The sequence below is a fragment of the Danaus plexippus genome, assembly GCF_018135715.1.
Source record: "Danaus plexippus chromosome 9 unlocalized genomic scaffold, MEX_DaPlex mxdp_24, whole genome shotgun sequence".
NCBI classification, from domain to species: domain Eukaryota; kingdom Metazoa; phylum Arthropoda; class Insecta; order Lepidoptera; family Nymphalidae; genus Danaus; species Danaus plexippus.
Window position 1 is genome coordinate 2,435,426 of NW_026869847.1, and position 20,301 is coordinate 2,455,726.

General features: G+C 34.0%; 1 protein-coding gene across 4 annotated transcripts; it reads right to left on the reverse strand.

The window, feature by feature from the left end:
- Positions 1-62: 62 nt before the first annotated feature.
- LOC116767521 (calcium-transporting ATPase sarcoplasmic/endoplasmic reticulum type) lies at positions 63-19,956 on the reverse strand. Of its 4 annotated transcripts, XM_061527355.1 has the most exons (13): positions 19,796-19,956; positions 13,878-14,022; positions 7,581-7,598; positions 6,913-6,995; positions 6,734-6,838; positions 5,047-6,632; positions 4,772-4,961; positions 4,305-4,452; positions 3,777-4,035; positions 3,376-3,520; positions 2,993-3,202; positions 2,757-2,874; positions 63-672 (listed from the first exon to the last, which is right to left on the reverse strand). In XM_061527355.1, exons 2-13 carry the CDS (start codon positions 13,993-13,995, stop codon positions 644-646), a joined length of 3,009 nt encoding a protein of 1,002 aa, XP_061383339.1. In that variant the 5' UTR covers positions 13,996-14,022; positions 19,796-19,956; the 3' UTR covers positions 63-643. The 4 variants fall into 4 exon arrangements, with proteins under 4 accessions (XP_061383339.1, XP_032513760.1, XP_032513759.1 ...); XM_032657869.2 differs by lacking the exon at positions 63-672 and having other exon boundaries at positions 1,270-2,874; XM_032657868.2 differs by lacking the exons at positions 63-672; positions 19,796-19,956 and adding an exon at positions 15,043-15,200 and having other exon boundaries at positions 1,270-2,874.
- Positions 19,957-20,301: the final 345 nt, after the last annotated feature.

Genomic DNA, 20,301 nt, shown 5'->3' on the forward strand with positions numbered 1-20,301 from the left:
AGATATGGTACGAGACTTGCGGATTTTTGTCGTTAATATTATATTTGTAAATAAAACATTAGTTGTTTTATAACGATTTATTGTACAAAACAATAATACATTAAAATGTACAGGTATGTTTAAAAATTGGACACGATTAGGTCCCAAACTGGATAATATTGTATATATCCTTCCCTTATAGACACCATATTGCTCGTCGAGGCGTCAGCACTAATAGAAACATAGATTCGGTTCTAGATAAGCAAACTAGATAAAGAGAATAAAATTATAACAATAAATAATAGCATGCTGTCAACTTAAGTACACAGTTTATCGCACTGCTTTTTGTCGACGGGCACCATGTAGTCTTTAATTAAAAAAACGTAATTAAACAAATCGATTAAACCTCCTAATTATACTGTATAGTATATACACATTATGAACATGTCCTCTCTGGAGAAGCGCAGGTGAGCAGGTGGTGGGGGCGGCCCCGCTCCGTCGTCGTCGCGTGGTCGCCACGTCGCCGGATCGCCTCCGTCCCGAGCCCTACTATACTGGATAGCCTACAGCGGCACACGGCACACGACACTCCGCGACGGCAAATAGATAGATGAGAAACAGTAGTAGCAGAGAGAAGCGGACGAGGAACTATGACTAGTGGCGTTTACCACTTGTCAACGACCACCTCGTTCACTGTAAAACAACGATTGCGTTAGTTTGATGAGTTCGAGGGAGTGCCGCCGTCCGAACTTACGGAGGAGCGTGTCGTGGTTACTAAATATGTAGTTTCACTGCGGGATCACAACAAACAATGAGTGTTCATGGAATATGTGCGTGCGTGGCGCTGCGGCGTCTCCTGGCGCTTACACCTTCATCATCGGGGTGGTGGCTGGGGGCAGACAACAGTGCGTTAGTGCATGCGACTGCGGCTCGTCCCGCCTTGCAGGATAGGGAGAAAGTTTTGCAATAAAAAAATAGAAGACCTCTTGAGCCTCGGAGACTGAATGTTATTTTTTTTTATTTACTTCTTTTCTGTATTGTTCGTATTTTTTTAAATAGCCAATAATAGCAATTTGATGTTGAAGCTTGCAAAACTTTAGTATGTTAGTCGGAAAACAAAAACAAATTAGTGCATCAACACAGTTGTTTAACAGAGTCCTTGCTGCCTGGAGTTGGGTGAACTGAAGTGAAGGTTCTACCATTTCGGAATTCATATTAATAGGTAAGGGCAGTAGACAGGGTATGAAGAGGATGAGTCGGTCGTTCAGTGAGGAACAATAATTCCAACAGTTCTAATTATGTAAAGTGTGTATATTTTAGATAACTCCAACATTTTAGTACATAGGTATTTATATATAAGAGTAAGAGGAGTTTCAGGATTCACAACAAATTTTTGAGCATGCCCTCAACTGTGCAGTGTGTATGTAGTTCGTAACATTTGGCTCCACCCTTAAATATTTGACGTTTATTGATACAATATAACTATTATATAAAGTTCACTCGGAACACACAAAAACTGTATTAAAAAATAAATCATGCAACTGCACACATGCTAGATCTCATTAACAATACTATAACAATTATAAATGTCCAGACTACGAGTTTTATTAATTATAAACTAAGGTTCTGATATATATTACTTATAGCATTACTATGTCTCATTAATATAGTTGGCATAAAATAGTATTAGAAGATATAAATTACAACTGTATTATAAAGTTATATGACCAAAGACAAAAATCAATATTTTATGTAACATATTTTATTGTAACTCTGAAATACTTTAAGTTATTTTGTATGAGCTGGACATAAATATAATTTGTGGCATTTGATAAAAAAAAAAATACAAAAACAAAAAAAAAAAAACAAAATGAGAGGTTATTAATTATGCTCAAGAAGACACATTCATAAGTTTGTTAATATTGTTAGCAGATGTATATATATCTAGATATATACGGGGCAGTAGCATAATGCTAACTGGGAAAAAATTATTCTTGTAGATGGGAAATGCATTGGAGTTGATTATTAAGCATCCGCGAGAGAGGACAGACAAAATGTTCTTTTTTAATAAGAATAGTCACTCAAGACAATGGAGTCCCTAATTATATACTTACAATAAATTACTCTAAGCTAACAGTGCACATTACTAGGTAATGTAAGATTTAATTACATGTCTGCAGTCCACAAGGACAAGGTACTGAGCTGTGTGCGAGCCTGATGTAATAATTACCAATAAACGGATCTCTTAGAAAAACTTATTAAATATACAGAAAAATTACTATAGAATCCAAATATACTAACTTACAAATTACTAAATTCCTGTAAATAACCATTAAAAATTTTGTGTAAAGAAATTTTTGGATGAAGGTAGTCACAGCCACTCGACTCCTTATAAACAATTCTATGAATACTAAATGGAAATCATAGTTGTGGGTTCGGGGCGACTGTGAAATGAAATTATTGTCTCGCACATGCGAAATGCAAATCGAATATTCTAGAACATAACACTACAGGACTCAAGACGATTCAGTCCGAGGGTCACTTCACACGCGTGGCAGATTAGCATTCCAGACGGTTAGCGCACTGTGGTGAGGCGAGCTCATCGTCCATACGTTTCCACAGTCCGAGGGGTCGATGGGTATTAGGGTGAATCAAACCGGGCGGCGACGCGGGCCGGCCTTAAAGCGGTCCGTACACGATGAGGGCAAAGAAAACCGCCCACGCGAGCACAATCCACTGCATGCCTCGCATCCAGTCAAGCACAGAGCGGGTCTCACCGTCGGAGATCTTGCGGGCGACGAACTTGAGGACCTCGTCCAGCAACACCACCGGCACTGAGAACTTCATCACCGTCATCCACTCGTCCACGGACAGAGGCGTCACTTGGAACACGGCCTACACGCAGATGGCAATAAAATATATGTGAACAAGTTCCACTCGCTTACAGTATCAATGATAGAAATGACTGGCGAATAGTAGAGTGATATATCCTTAATTCCGTGTTATGACTCACCGACAGGACCTCCACATACAGAATGACGAAGTGGAGTGTGAAAGACAGCGCCATAGAGCCGACTAGCCACATGTTGGACCATGGGGGCATGGTGACAAGCGACTGGTTTTCAGACAACGAGTTCATGGCGTTCAACATTTCTATGGTTACCAATACTGAGAGAGCCATGGTCATGGGGTGGGGGTCTGTGAAGATCTTGCAGTCGATACCCTGGAAAAGACATTTTCTATTTATATTAAATACTTAAAAGTGGAACATTATAGAGTTAGGTCTAAATTTATACCCAAACTATAAATAAAGCTGATCTAAATACATTTATAAATATATAGTCGTACTAATAGACTAATATAAAGACATTGTATAAAAAATATGGTACAACTCACCTTGAAGTCTTCGGGGCTGTTGATGCATTGCAAGTGGTGTGTGAGTTGCCAGTAGGTCATCTGAGGTCCGAAGGGCGAGTACATGAACCACCAGGAAGCAGCTCCGACGGTCGCCATACCGACGTAGCCACCGATAGCCATGTATCTGTATTTGAAATTAATATACACGATGGTTTAAATGGCAAAGTCACTGGAATGCGATACGGAAGTTGTAGATTCGAATCCAACAGGAGCACCTGTCAATGAATTTGATTAATTTAAGTTTTAGATTGACATCGTTTTGATATTAAAATAGCCGTTGTAAGAATCCATCATGTAAGTCTTGTCTTTCACCTACACATATTAAAAGTTGCTCCGTTTATAAAAATCTTGAGATAGCAGAATGTGTTCTTCAAACTGACCTGAAGAACAGCCATCCAGAGATGAGACCCTCGTCAGCCTTGCGCGGTGGTTTGTCCATAATGTCAAGATCGGGTGGATTGAAGCCGAGGGCGGTGGCGGGTAGACCGTCAGTGACCAGGTTCACCCACAACAGTTGGACGGGGATCAGAGCTTCGGGGAGACCCAGAGCGGCCGTCAGGAAGATAGACACCACTTCACCGATGTTGGACGAGATCAGGTAGCGGATGAACTGTTTCATGTTGTTGTAGATAGCGCGACCTGGTGGTAAGCGTTGTTAGTGAAGTGATGTTATGTGTGTTTAAATGCACTTGTATTACTTTGGAATGCTCTACACCTTAAATCTAATATAAGGGAATAAGCGGGGTTTTGTTTATTTACACATATGTAAATAAATTCCTTTGAAAGCTATTATAAGCTTTATATAAATTGAATATTCGTTTTAATAGTAGTACCAATTTAAGGTTACAGATAATATATATTTTGGTTTTTTAATGATTTGCGTATATTGATGAGGTTTTATATGTCACCTTCTTCAACGGCAGCGACGATGGATGAGAAGTTGTCGTCGGCGAGGACCATCTCAGCGGCAGACTTGGCTACGGCGGTACCTGAACCCATGGCAATACCGATCTCGGCCTTTTTGAGAGCAGGGGCGTCATTGACACCATCACCAGTCTGAAGGAACAGAATATTAATGAACATTATAACACATAGCGTTCCTCAAATACAATAAGTCCTGCTTATTTTTTTTTTTATATAAAAAAAAAATTATATCATAACAATACTTGTTGAAAATGTTGTTTTGGTATCTTTCAATTCGGACATCATATTCCTATGTAATGTGTTGAATAAACACCAAACGTAAACATTCCATAACGTAACATAAGCATTGCCAATACTGCACTCGTAAACATCAAATAATATAGCTACCCTACAGTATTTGCGATGATATTGTTCCAGGATATATATAAATGATCAATGTGAACGAACTCACCATAGCGGAGATTTCGTTCATGCTCTGCAGGTATTCAACGATCTTGGACTTGTGAGCGGGTTCCACTCTTGAGAACAGACGTGCTCTAGCGCAGGCCTGGCGTTGTTCAGCAACGGGAAGATCGTCGAATTCACGTCCAGAGTAAGACTTGCCAGTGGTGTCCTCATCTTCTTTGAATACACCAATACGTCTGAATAAAAAAAATACAAAATTACAATAATTAAATTATTTTCCGACGAACATGGACTAAGACCAGTAAGGAATGTGGATCATACCTGCAGATAGCTTCAGCTGTGGCCTTGTTGTCACCGGTGATGACAATGACGCGGATTCCGGCGGCGCGGCAGCGGACGATAGAATCGAATACTTCTTTACGTGGAGGGTCCAACATGCCCACGACTCCGACAAAGGTTAGGTTAACTTCGTAGGTGTAGAATTTGGTGGAGTCTCCGAGGTCCATCTCATCTGGTTTCATGGGGTTGTCGGCGGTTGCCAAAGCTAAGCAACGCAGGGTGTCACGGCCGGTACCGTATGAACGGGTGAGTTCGAGAATGCGGTTCTTGAGGGTGGAGCTAAGAGGGACTTTGGCGGTTCCAACACGAGCGTGGGTACAACGCTCCAAGACTCCTTCTGGGGCGCCCTTAACGAAAAGTTTAGGTCCGTTTCCAAGACGAGAGGGTTTGAGAGGTGTGCAGTAAGTCGACATAGATTTTCTGTCACGGGAGAACTCGAGAGTGAACTCTTTCTTCCATTTGGTTTCAACTTCTTGGCGGACAACGATGGCGGATGAGCGGCGATCGAGACCAGTTTTAGGGACATTGAAAGGATTCATTTTTTCAGCGAGCACGATAAGAGCTGTCTCAGTAGCTTCACCGACCTTTTCGAAAGCCTGTTTGAATTCGTTGAAATCGATAGCGGAGTCATTGCACATAACGCAAATAGTACCCAGTTCATGGAGAGCATCGAATTCGGAGGCCTTTACTTTCTGTCCCTTCAAGTACACGTCGCCGATGGGTTCGTATGTAGAGCCAGTGATTTCGAATTCCAAGAAGCTGCTGTCGCCACCTTCGACCTTTTCGAAGATGAACATGCGAGAGACGGACATTTGGTTGGTGGTGAGAGTTCCGGTCTTGTCTGAGCAAATAACTGAGGTACAACCGAGGGTCTCAACTGATGGCAGAGACCTAACGATAGCGTTCTTCTTAGCCATTCTCCTAGTACCGAGGGCCAGACAGGTGGTGATGACAGCAGGCAAACCTTCAGGGATGGCAGCTACAGCCAAAGCCACAGCGATCTTGAAATAGTATACGGCACCCTTGATCCAGCTTCCGCCGTGGGCGGGGTCGTTGAAGTGGCCGATGTTGATAGCCCAGACGGCGACACAGATGACGGAGATAACCTTCGAGAGCTGCTCACCGAATTCATCGAGTTTTTGTTGCAGAGGGGTCTTGATCTCCTCAGTCTCGGACATTTCAGTACGAATCTTACCGATGGCAGTGTTGAGACCAGTTCCGATGACGATTCCACGGGCTTTACCAGCGGCGACATTGGTACCGGAGAAGAGAATGTTTTTCTTGTCCTGATTGACAGCGCGGGGGTCGGGGATGGCGTCGGTGTGTTTGATCACAGACACCGACTCACCGGTGAGGATGGACTGATCGATACGGATAGTTGTAGAGTAAATCTTGATCAGACGGATGTCAGCTGGGATTTTGTCACCGACTGACACCTCGACGATGTCACCGGGGACGATCTCCTTAGCACGGATCTTCTGGACACCGGATTTGTCGCCTCTTACAACTTTTCCCATTTCCGGTTCGTATTCTTTTAAAGCTTCGATGGCGGATTCTGCGTTCCTTTCCTAAAAAAAAAAAAATAATAATTACCGAACATAGTCAAGTTTATTTCAATTGTCAGTGGTGTGATGATTTTAATCTCTAATGTATTATAAACAATATTCACCTGCCATACTCCTACCACGGCGTTAGCGATAAGAATTAATAAAATAACAAAAGGTTCTACGAATGCTGAGAATGCGTCTTCGTGTTCTTCAAATAAAGCTAACACCTGAAAACGAAACGAAACATGTATTTGAAATGTAAGTGCGTTTAAGTGGATTTTTTTAATTCAATTACACTTACGAACGAAATAATAGCGGCTAACAGCAAAATCTTCACTAAAAGGTCATCAAACTGTTCGAGAACTAATTGCCATATACTTTTTCCTGTGAATGAAACGGTTTTTTTTTAAGTTTCGTACATTCTATACTCAAAATCTGGACGTAACAAAAGACGTTTGAGTGGGCTACCAACGCGCAAGATATTGATCAAAAACAGAATAAAATCGAGAACGGCATTATTGAGATGTTTAGTATACATTAACTAAAATACATCTCAGTACTAAATCCAAATTATTTTAAAGGCAGACAATGTATAAGATTTCTTCATAAGAATTTTTTTATTCCAAATCTATAGCTTATATATGACAGTACATTTCTATGTACCATCGATTGACTTTACAAATTTCTCTATGTCAATTAATTCTCCTTACGGATAACTGTTGAACATATATTATTTTTTATAAACAACATACATATGATTCAAAAACGAAACGTTATAATGACCTTGACATACTTCTTATTTGTATAAAGACTTACGTCATCATATCTTAAGTTAACGCGTTCTAATGTGCCTTAATCACACATAAATAGAGATAACTGTGATTTACAATTTAATAGCTCGTCTATTTTAATTAAATAATTGATTGAGTAATATTTATATATCAAAACCGCTGGTGGCACGTTGCTTACCTTCCTCTGCGGGCAATTCTGAAAACAAGAGAAAACCGTAATCAGAATTTTTCTTTCTCTTTTAATAAAACATCAAAGGATTAAATTTAACACACTATAAACCAGTCAGAGCGGGCATGTGATCTATCATGGCTCTAACGATCTAACATAAACACACGTACATTGACTAAATATGCGCTGCTGGCTGTTCTCGAAACGTACATCTCTCGTCCGCTGTGCATCATCACATATATATGCCTATCGTGTCCATTAAAATTTTAATGTTTGTGTAATCATTCATTCATATTGCGAATAAAATAATTTTACTATCAATATTAATATATATTTATCGATCGGTTTATACAAGATTCGATTGATATGAGAATTAAGTTGTAATTTATTGTTATATGGTACGGTAAACGGTTTACTGAACTTGATTTAGGCTATTAAAGTGTTGTCTTTAATCAAATCTGACTATCGAGTCTTAATACATTGAACATTAGTAGCAAAAAGTAACGAAAACTGAGTATAAAATTCCATCATTATGATGGTTTTATATTTGCATAATATTTTGTCAAAGAATCTCATCCGTTAGCCGTGTACCGTCACATTGGGCCACGTCTTACCGTGACGTGTTAGACCTGTTCAGTGACCCCTGCTATACGAATGAGTGATTCAAACTAACTTTAGGGGTATAAGTTTATTCAACATTCTTATAATTATAAATTTATTAATAGCTTGTAACTATTAAATGCTTTACATGAAACAGCATATTTGATTAAAAATGTGTAATAAAGTTTGCAAATAGATTAGCTGCTTACTACGTCGTTGTTGTCTTTGTTAGATTTCGTATCGTGGCAACGTGGGATAAATCAATCGTTTTGGGTACTATTTGCGTACGGTTTCATCTAGGGTAACGTAAGCAATTAGTCAATGTTTCTTTAACGTCTTGTCAGTGAGACGGGAGTGTAAGTAACGAATGGTTAGGTTATAATGCCTGGTCACTGGTACAGGCTGCTTACGTTGAGCTGGGTACGAACGTGCTTTGTTTAGTGATGGTTCTCTTAAGTTTAAACACAGTCAGATATTTCTTGATCCTTGAATTTAATTGTCGTTTGTTACGCAAGTGAAATTCTAATGTCTACAAGTTGTTTCAGATTAAATGTTATCAAATAACAAATTTAAAAAATAACATTCTTTTTTTAAATATACGTGGTTAGTTTTAAAATTACTACGATTTATTTATGAATATAAAAACGGATTTGCTCAAGATGTTATTCAAATAATTTCATATCAGTATTGCCAATTCAGCTGACGTTAAATGGCACTTTAACTAAGTAAAAGTGATATTTTAATTTTTTTATTGTGGTTTTGAATGTAAGCAAAATGAAATACGAAAACATTAAATTAATGTAATAATTTTTACCCACGCAACACTTGTCTGTCATCGGTTTAAATTCTTCCCCTACAATAATTAATAATGGCAATTTATTTAGGTATGAACAAAAATTTTAAATTTAGCATTTTTGTTTTTTGATGCGTTACTATCCGTTATATTAACGCTGCCAAGTTGTCAACATTATTTATAGCATAATATAGTTGAAATTCTGGTTCCGTATTTACAGAACAAACACGATGAAGCGATATGTTTGGAAGCTCGTCCGCCAACGGGCTCGAGACACCAACGTAACACTGTCCAAAATAAACCTACTGTGGTTGTATGTAATAATATTACAGTCACTAGCCACTCGGTGCTCACCGACTCGCTCCAGAATACCCGGGCGCAGATCCCGACAGTTATAGACTATATGCACTATAAAGATATATTAAAACAAATCTCATAGCACGGTTCCCGATTGAGTTATAACGCGTGCTGGTAACGAAGTTTACATCTCGTAAGTCGTAACAAATCATTAATATTCAAGTACGAACGTCTAACGTATCCTCTGTAACCTCCGAGTTTGAAGTGCGTCACAATACGTTTTAATGATCAAAGGAAAAAAACACGTCTGAGTTACGTTGTGACCTATAGAGACAAATATATGTAATGAATAATTTTTTAAACTGATTTATATTTAATCATATTTAAATTTAAAACTAGTATAGGCTAGAATACTTTTATCACATATATCAGTATATATTTATTTGCTTTTAATACTGAACTTAAAGATAATAAACTATTTTTTAATATGAAAAAATATGATTTGAAATAATTTTGATATATTGTTAAAATGATACGGCCAAGACGTACAAGATTTATATATAAAAGAATTTTCGGAACAAAATCATTATGAAGCACTTAGGGAGATGTAAGGGAACACATGGCCCGTAATAACAATATTAAAGATTAAAAATGGATGTTGTGATTAATTTTATACAGAAAATATAATTGTATATTATATTATGTATCAATCGTTGAATATATACAAAGTACGTAACTTTGTTGTGTAATTAAATAGGAACAGATAATAATATAAATATATATTTTTTTTTATTAAAATTGTTAATTATGGAAGTTAAAAAAAATATAATTGTAAGCATTGACATACAAAACGAGTTGATTTATACGATACGGTGACGTTATTCGTAAAATATCGATTCATGATGAAAAATATGTTTTGAAAACAAAAATCCGTGCATATTTCTATCCGATGGTTTAATGCCAACAAAAAGAAGATTATGTTTTCAATATACTGAGTGAATATATATGCCTTATAAAATATTCATATTTAATTTTTGGAAAATCGATTTTTCAATATTTCAAATCGTTCCATTCTCTCGGCTGTTTTTTTTTTAATGTAATCGAGTGTTAGTGTGACAGTGAATTGCTGAAACTATGGCTTTAAATGTAAAATTACTATCACGTCATAATGTACGTACACCAAATAAAAAGTGAACAATTACCTACTAACAGTTAAAAAACAAACATTAAATAAAAAAGAAGCAAAAATAATTATTTTCTATTGATTATTATAATTCAGTAAACTCGTATCTCGTAGTTTGCTATAACTATAGCCCCTATAAATTCTTAACGGAATGAAAAAAATATACTACACAATTCTAATAATACCGCCTTATTAGCAAACAATTTTGACCAGTCAACATTACCACGTCTTATTTGCCTTACAATCTATTTCTGAAGGAAGTTTTTCTCATTGTGACCGGTTAGAGTGACGTTGAGTTCGGACGTGATAATTTGCTCCGGCAAAATAGTTCGATGCTTTGAGGTCGGAAAAATAAACAATCGCCTGTCTACCTTTCGGCGTACTATTATTAGAAATGTTTAATTTAGGCTATGTTGTTTTTTTTTTGGTGCTTTGCCTGTATGTTAACGGCAATCAATATAAACACTCAGATATTACTAATGTGACATTTTAAAAGAAATTACTGTAACCAGCTTTATCACGCATTGAAACCTGCAATAATACCGTATGTATAAAGCAAATGTTTGTAATGAACATGTAGTAGTCGTTTAAACAGATCTCCCTATTAATGATTACGTTAAATAATAATACTTATATGAGATACAAACGTGAGTCGTTAAGGAAATACGCTATTAAATAAAAAAAGTATGACAAGAATTATGAGCAACTAGTAATCATTCAAAAAAATTATAGTAGAGCTTACATCAGTCGCATGTTTATTTATGTTAAGCGATCGAAGAACGACAAGGCTCGTGTCAGAACGTGCAAAATACGCAAAAGAAATAAAGCAGGAAGTACAGTTAAGTACGTAACGTTATAAGTTTAATGCAAATATATTGAAACAGAGCGTGCTATCGCCATTATCCACTTGGAGGCGAGCTTATCGTATATTAAACAATACTCATACATCAGCATGCCGGCTGTGATAAAAATGTGGGAATGCTATTTCACTACAACGCTATAAAATAATAACATTATATACCTTTATGATAGAAAATATAAACTTGTTAAGATTTTTCACTTAAGACCTTCTGAATCTGAACTATCGTGAGAGAAAAAAATCTCAATTTATATGTTACCTACATTTTTTTATTATTATGACATGTAATGTTTAACGATTTTACTTGTTATTTGAATTTAATAAAAACATTAGTAAGGTTTTTAGTATTCTTTTAATACGTTAATAAACGCACAGATTAAATTACCATGGACTATATCTTTGTTTTCATTACGTTCCGGGCCATATTTAAATTTTCCATTGTAAGAGCTCATTAGATTAGGCACTTTAAATTAATAAATAACTAAGTACAAGGTGAGCGACCTCCTTTGTTAGTCTATGTAAATATACAATGCTAAATTGTTTACGTTTATCAATCCCATTGATAACAAGATGATAATTTTTCAGCCGTTTTCTTTGTCTAGACTGTAAGCAATGATTAATTATAATTAATATAACTTAATTATTTTCAGAATTTATCTTATAATTATTTTTTGTTAAATATTTAAATGTATAAAGAATTTTCTAGTTGAATAAAGTTTTATTATAGGGTTGCGACATGGCCGAGTTATGTTCAGGTGTACGCACCAATGGCAGGCTGAGCCTAACAATATCCTACCATAAATAGAAAGCAAATACACGCGTGGATCACCCCTTAATCGAGTATAAACAGACTGAATCAATATATATTATATATATATATAAGTAAATTGTTTCTCGTTAATTTTTAATACATTCTACACATAAACTAAAGCGAAAATCCTAAACAATATATATTTTTAGATATCGAAATAAACAAAAAAAATATCATTGTATATATATTTTTGCTCTTAAAACCACGATAGTTTCAAATCACTTCATATGCTATTTACTTACATAGTTGAATATGCCCAATTAGCAAAACGATGGAAATGAATTAAATACCGGCATTATATACAATAAAGTATAAAAAATTATTTCATATTTCTATCATATAATTACTATGTCATAGTTTAAATATATGTCATTTTACCATGAAATATATTAATAATCAAATCTAAACACTTTTAAAATGTAGGTATATAGGTCAATATATTGAACACTCGGACATATTATTTGCTGATCGGTGATGAGTTCGTTTATAATGCTTTCAAAAAAAAAACAATAGAAAACTAACACAATAGGATTTTTTTTTCCTATTGGCGGTAGAAAACAATATAATAGTTTTAGTGTCTTTAAGAAGCTATATGCTAATTATATGATTAGAAATTTGTTAAATAATAATATGTGAAACCTTACTCATTTAATAGTGACCGGTGACTTGCAAAAATCCTATTTACCTACTTCAAATGCAAAATGTAAAACAAAAATGGTAACCTACAAATATTTAAAAAATTGATTTCGGCAACTTTCACTTCGCAGAAGATCAAAAAAATATGTGTAGCTAAAAGACCAAAATAAACCATCGTTTATAACTAACAGACACAAAATAAATTATAAATAATATACAGTAAAAACTTTTTAGTATAAAATATATTAGAAAGTATTTTTTTTTTTATTACTCACAGATATTTATTACATCTATTATTTAAGGACGACAAAAAGTCTAGCGACTTAAAATTTGACTGGCTCGTTTTGGCTCAAGAAGATGTCAAAAAACATAAGCACTTTCCGCATGAAAGAATGCTCTTTTCCTTTTTTTATGCTTATAACTCAGTCGCCAACTTTGTAAGGGACAAATTGAAACTATCACAAATAATGGCTGAATTTTAATCACCAGTAATGGTAGATAATAATATCATGTTGAACAAATAATGACATGATTTTTTGTGAGTAACCCTATTGCAATTTTTTTTCAAATTTCACCGAGAAGAAACCCTCTATAGCCATGTTTGTGTGATTTTTATAATGTTATTTTTCTTATATAGCTGAGATTTTATATAGTATATGCTATATATAATAATAATTTTCCGCTGTAGGCAATTAAAATTTTTCTGAAGAGAAAATGATATAACAATACTGACATATTAGAATTAAAACAAAGGTTTTGCGAAATCAATACACTTTGTTAAAGATGATTCATGATAATTTTCATTTAATAAAACTGATAATAATGATAAGATTTTTAAAGTTGAAGAGCTCTTGCATATATAAACAACAATAATTAACATTGCACTGTAACATAATTTTACATATATGAATTACATAATAAATAATGTATTAAAGTTAAAACAAAAAGTGATTATTCATGTGAATTATATAGAATTTTTTTAAACATTGAAATATATATGATACTTATAATGACTATCAGCAATCCTAATATCGAAAAGTTAACTGAATGATCCTTGTTTGCATTAATTGCAAAGGTTTGCTCTGCTCTGACTGGTTATAAAACTATGAGAATATAATTTAACTTACCATTTGGTCCATATTTCTCCTGGTTTCTTTTAATCTGATCTGGAGTTAGACCTTTGTCTGGATCTGTACCAAAATATCCTAAGACTTCGTCCACGGATTTCGTGTGAGCGTCCTCCATGGTGGAATTTCTACGTTGCCGTCAGTTCTAGAAGACAAGAAAGAATATATATAGGTTAGGAAATGACAAGTCATCATCAATACCACGAATAAAAGGTAGCGTCCAATACGTCATTTATTTAATAAAAACGATGAAAAATAAAATAAATTAAAGCGTCTGAAATTATTATTTCATTTACACTATTGCTGTTATTTCTTTTAAATATTAGAGGTTACATTCGTACCTCGCAATAGATTTTTTAGTATTGTCTTCAATATACACGGAAAATGTACGAATTCAGTTATTGCTCGTCTTACTTTCGTCTAACCTAAATAAAAAGGAAAAAAATAGGTCACAATTTAAGGAAGCATCTTAATAAGCTATTTCCTAGTTCCTGTAATAAAGCGCCTTTAAAATGACCACTGCACTCACCGAGAACTTTTGTATTACATGAGCAGATAAAGTATTACTGAATATTTCACTTATTTTAAAGATAATAAACCCTACTTTTTAAGAGATAAAACTAATTTATTAATCGGCTAATACTTTTTCTCGTAAATATCATAAACTACACCAACACGTATCCAATATAGACGTCATTTTTTCCCAGACTGACGGGATTGGACGACGATGCTACTGCCATCTGTGATTCGTAGCAGAAATTCATGGTATCAAATGAGCATCTCATTTTATTGATTCTCTGTTTAACTAAGTTGAAAAAATATTTAAAGATTTTAAAATGATTTCAGGTACGACAAAATCAAATTTGCGAAGTTATTGGTGAATAAAAACGAATAAAATAAATTATTATCAAAAATAAATGTGGTGTTTTTCTATAGGTCGAAAATGTACCACGTGACGGAATCCTATTTTTAAGCCGAAGGCGCCTAGAAAGTGCGGTATTTTTAAATTTAAGAAATAGCTACATAATTTTCCAAGTATTATGTAACACTGCATCACAATATTATTTTTCACATTCTTCTTACGAGCTTGATGGACACTTAAAAAGCACAGTTTTACCAATTCACTCACTATAAATTTGGTTTTATAGAGATATTAGGAACTTACTGAAATATTATTAATCGACAGCGTCGGGAAGGAAAGAAGAAATAAAAGTGACGCGGGAGATGTTTTCCCGCCGCGCCCCGAGTTACAACTCCCGGGCAAAGAGCGACGATTTTAGAGCGGTGCGGGCGCGGTGGAGGGACATCGGCGTAGATTTCTTTAATTATTTTGGCAACAGTACCCGGTGGCACGGTCGAGTCGTTTTCCAGGGTTGCATGTCGCGCGGCTGCCTTCGGTGGCCGTCCCATGTTGATCTTTTTATAGCGGCCGCTGCCCAGCTCGAGCTCCCGGTACATTACAAACGTGCGGTTTTTTTATCTTAACATTGAAAACTACAAAGTTCAAAGACGTACAAATTATTTTAAAATAAAGCTTTCGTACTGGCTCCTTTGAGAAAACGTTTTTTTATTGCTTTTTAAGAGGAATTTTGCCATCCGCTGTAATCGACTAGGTCAGGTCATGATCAGGGCAAGCGTGACCCCTACCTCTACCTCTAACATTCCTATTTAAAGAAAACTCTAAACTCATAAGTGTTGGGGACGTCATTATTAAACGTTTTAATCGAAAGTTTTAAAATAAAATGTCTTGTAAACAAATCTTCTGTATATAATTTATCCTAAGTATATATATATTTATATATATATATATATATATAAATACATAATCGGCAAGATTTCTGTGTTGTGAACTGGATATTTTGAACATGAAAAAAGATTTTATTAGTATACTTATTCTTATTTATTAAAATTCAAACAATCAACCAATTTTATTTGTTTTTTTTTTATTACGTAGCACTTAGGGTAGTAAATTGATCAGACCACCATTATTATTGATAATTGTAGACATTAAAGAAAGTCTATATAATAAAATATAATTATGCAATCAGCTGTCCTTCCTAATATAACTCTCTTTATTTATTAATTGCTATGTACATGATTGCACTACGACACACATATTTAATTGGAACATCGCCTACCATCCGACATTGGATGTTGCTGGCAAGTTGTACTAATCTTTGACAATGATCCATCACTAAATAATTCACATCATGACATGTAAGCCGCGATTGATAGTTACAAGCAGTCACAGATGTCATATGATTTATGAATTAATTAATTATCTGTATTTACAAGTTATTTATATAAATTTTCCTGTAATCAGTCGTTAAATTGGATTTATTAAAAACCTTACTTAATCCAATATTCGAAAAAGGATCATGACTTTTGTAATATTTTAAGGCAGATTATTTACGTTTTTTTAAGGTATCAATTTGATTTTTTTTGTTATTATGTATGAATTATAATCGTGTGTTTGATTAATTTTTTTTAAATTATAGTCATGATGAGGTCCGTGGCCTTGCATCTTTTACGATCTTATAATTTTGTGTTCAGTTTTCTCGTTTGTTAAGTATAGAAACCAAAATCTGGTTGTGATTTTAAAAGAGGACTTCCCCTTAATAAAAACATATAAACATGCTCGAAACATACCCATATGTACGAGTATATGAACAGTATATAATATTATAATATTTTTTTTAAATAACCATATATTTTATTTTTAAACAGTTTACTTGTAATGTATAACAATGATATTATATTTTATTTCATTGGCACTATATTGTGGATCCGGGCGAAACATAAAAAAAGCTACATTTTATTTGACTGAAGTTTTTGGTTTTTTAAATGCTTACAGGAGAAGAAATATCAATCTAAAACCGATGTAAAATGGGCACAATAAAAACATTTACTTAGTTTTCTAATACAATTAAATCACTAAAAACAAGAAAAATTTGTTAAGGAAATGAAAAATAAAATAAAATATGTGCTGACTTTATTACCATACACTTGGTATAGTACACTGTTCTATCATGTATAAAAAAGTAAATGAGTCACTGAAGAGAAAAATTTAGTTCAACGAACATGTTAAACTAAAACCTTCTTTAATATTAAAAATCTTTGAACACTTATTTATTGCTTATCATCAACGTTGTAAGTTATATCATAATCTTTAATCGGTGTCATCTATGAAGCGTCAGCTATAAAATCGGTTACGATTTTATTTTCCGGTTTGTTTTCAATTGATCTATTTATTATTTATAATAAAGAAAACTACTTTTCTATCTTCAATTTACGCAGGCAATGACGTCAACGGTTACGTAAAATGTGTTCGAATATTTCAGGTGGAACCTATTTAAGTATAAAATCAATATTAGAAGACGTCGGTATTGTCTTAAGTATATATCAAACCGAATTCAAAGAAGGAACGTCTTCACTTTGAAATAGGTCATCAATCGGATTGTATAATTTAAATGTTGCGATAGTTCTTTGAAATATCACGGAAAAAAATGTCAGCCTTGTTCAAATAACCTGCTTTATATTTAGATAGTGAAAATAGAGAATCAGTGGGAAACAGCTGAATGCCAATGTTAACATCTATTTCGGTGTCTGGAATAAAGTATTAAATAAAATGCAAACGCTCTGGGGAACAGTAATGTATTTCTGTGAGCTCTTTCACTTTGAAAATATATATATATATATATAAAAGCTTTGAATAGGGATGATGTTTAAAGAAATAGTTATTAATATTTTATTCAACTATTTACATAAAAAAATAAGCAGAGTAAATTTTTTTTTTTAATTTATTACCGAAGAAAATAGATATATTTTTTTTATAATTTCGAATAACACAAAACGTAGGAGGGAAAATTAAACATTAATCATTGTGCATTATTAAAGATTTTTTTACACTTAATATCGCTAGCAGAAATCTTAAGAGAGATTGGATACGATAACTCATTTCGTACGTCATTGATTTTCTACAGAGAATAAATGTTTTCAATATAAAACACGATGAGATACTGTTCTAGCTCAGATAAGTATTGAGTTATAAAAAATCTATTTGCAATACAAGCTTTTAAAATTCCGAGATAATTTAACGGGACGTACGCACACGCATGCACATACTCAAGTAATCGTATCTATGAAAATACACGTAAGGCTATTCGTCATCTAGAAATAAACAGGCGAAGGTAATAATCGAAATAGAATTATAGCACTTGAGTATGTCGTAACCATCTGCTTTGGCAGGTCCGAGCTGTCTTTGGCCCAAAGGATTTATAAGACATGTTGAACGCGTCTCGAAATATTACTCTATCTATGAACAAGGGCTATGTATTCATGCATTTGATGATTAGGTATATATATGTTATTTTTAACACAACAGATCTGTATAAACAACGGTCTGTCCATCCTCAACGGCATTGTAAATATTATAGGATCAGACGTCAATCAGTTGGAATAATGTTTAAAAGCTCTTCCGTTTTTATTTCGACGGTTTCTTAAACGCGGTCACTTTATTAAAATAACTTTGTATTCATTTAAATTATAAACTGTGAAGCAAATTGATTATACAATACCATAAAATCATGCTTTAAAAATAACTTAGTTTAATATATGAAAACTTTCAGAACAATCAAGTCTTACTTACAGATGTATTAAATGTGCGAATATCATTAAACAAAAATCGATTGTTAGTAATTGCCACGTTAAAATCTGGTTTAATGACGATTTCAGTCACAGTGTCTATAAAAAGAAGTAAAATTTATTGAACATACGATAAGTTAAAAATATTAAATAAAACGAGATTTCTAGATCGACTTTCTTATTATACAATGATAAGTCATATGCTTTGAAATATTTTATCCAAGCTAGATAAGGTTAGGTAATAATTTGAGTCTTTGAGCATCTTTTAGATTGCCTGCCCTATTCTCTTTTGTTATTCTTATTATTTTTCCATGAACATATAATCGGATATATTTTAATCGTTTTATACATCACAGATTAAATTTTTTAGATATAATTTGTAAACTGAATCTAGAAAAATGGTAGTTATTATTTGGTTTTAGAATTTTTTTTTTTGGAAACAGAAAAAGGTTAAGTCGACATGGGTGTGAAGGTAGTTTGTTAAAATAAATAAAAAAATAATTCCGTTAATTAGAATAACATTTTGATTGAAGTATATATACACAAATAGGACGATGAAGGTTTCATATATATACAGGAAATTATATGTTTTGATGAAGCATTTTAGAATTCTCCCGAAATACCTGCCAAAAATGCGTCAACCTGCTAGATATGTGACGGTAGGAGGTGACGACGGATGTTGTCTTGGCCGTGTCATTTAGAGATTTAGAGAGTGGCAATTTATTTTAAGACATATTGAAGGTTATATATTAAATAGTTCATATATGTTTGTGGCCTTAAGTAACCGTTTAAAAAAATGGAATAAGATCCTCGCTAGTGTGAGGGTAACGCTATGTTTTATATGTCTTGTAAGGTGAAGCCGAATCTCCTTTATCCCGAATCAAATATTATAGCCAGTGTTTCGAGAAGTCGTACAATTTGTTTTATGATAAAAATACTAGCATATTCCGTTTATTATATGAAAATATGATTTAAACGGATAGCAAATAAATATTTGACATTAATTCAAAGGAAACGATACTATCTTCACGACATTTAACGACCTTTGTCTTCCAAATTATCTCTTTAATATTTTTCACAAAATATCTAATAAATTCGAATTCGGACACTTCACTTCTCGTAACACCGACTCAAGGTGATTATTCACACAGGCATCTCTAGATGATCGAATATATCACTTTTAAGAACATCCGTGTGGACTAAATCCAATATGTCACTGAAATCACACGTACACAGATCACAGTCCTTTGACACAATCACGTCTTCAAACTTACCGTATCACTAATCACTTGGTCCCAATAGTTATGATAATATTTGTTGTACTATCGGATGAGGTTAGCGCGCCCCATGAGGAGTGCGTCGTGTTTGTGGCGCGCCGAGCGTAGGATCTAAACACCGCTGTCTTTTATAAGCTCCGTCCGAGTAACGGGCGAACTGCCAGCTTTAAACTAACTCTTACACAATCATTGTTATCTTATATATATGTGTCATAAGACTCAAATTGCAACTCATTGCAACCCTGAAAAAAGTACATTGTCATTGTATGGACGTCGAACACTGCTATCTCTTAAGGTAATCTATAAATTGGTGACTGAAGAAAAGTAAGCTCTGACAGCTTTCAGTTTTTATAATACCAGAAGCTTCTGAAGGCTAATATAATTAATTTTGTATTGCCTATTCTGATGATATATTTAAATTAGGTAAATCATAAAAATGATTTACTGTATTTCTGTGATAATAACAATAGACGTTTCGGATTGTCTGAATGACTTTCATTTGG

Excerpts from the sequence above, each read along its gene's own strand:
- LOC116767521 (XM_032657869.2), bottom strand. The coding sequence starts at position 13,995 with ATGGAGGACGCTCACACGAAATCCGTGGACGAAGTCTTAGGATATTTT. Across the intron at positions 6,839-6,912 it reads TAGCCGCTATTATTTCGTTC|GTGTTAGCTTTATTTGAAGA; the intron begins GTAAGTGTAATT and ends TTTCGTTTTCAG. Across the intron at positions 4,036-4,304 it reads CGTCGCTGCCGTTGAAGAAG|GTCGCGCTATCTACAACAAC; the intron begins GTGACATATAAA and ends GCTTACCACCAG.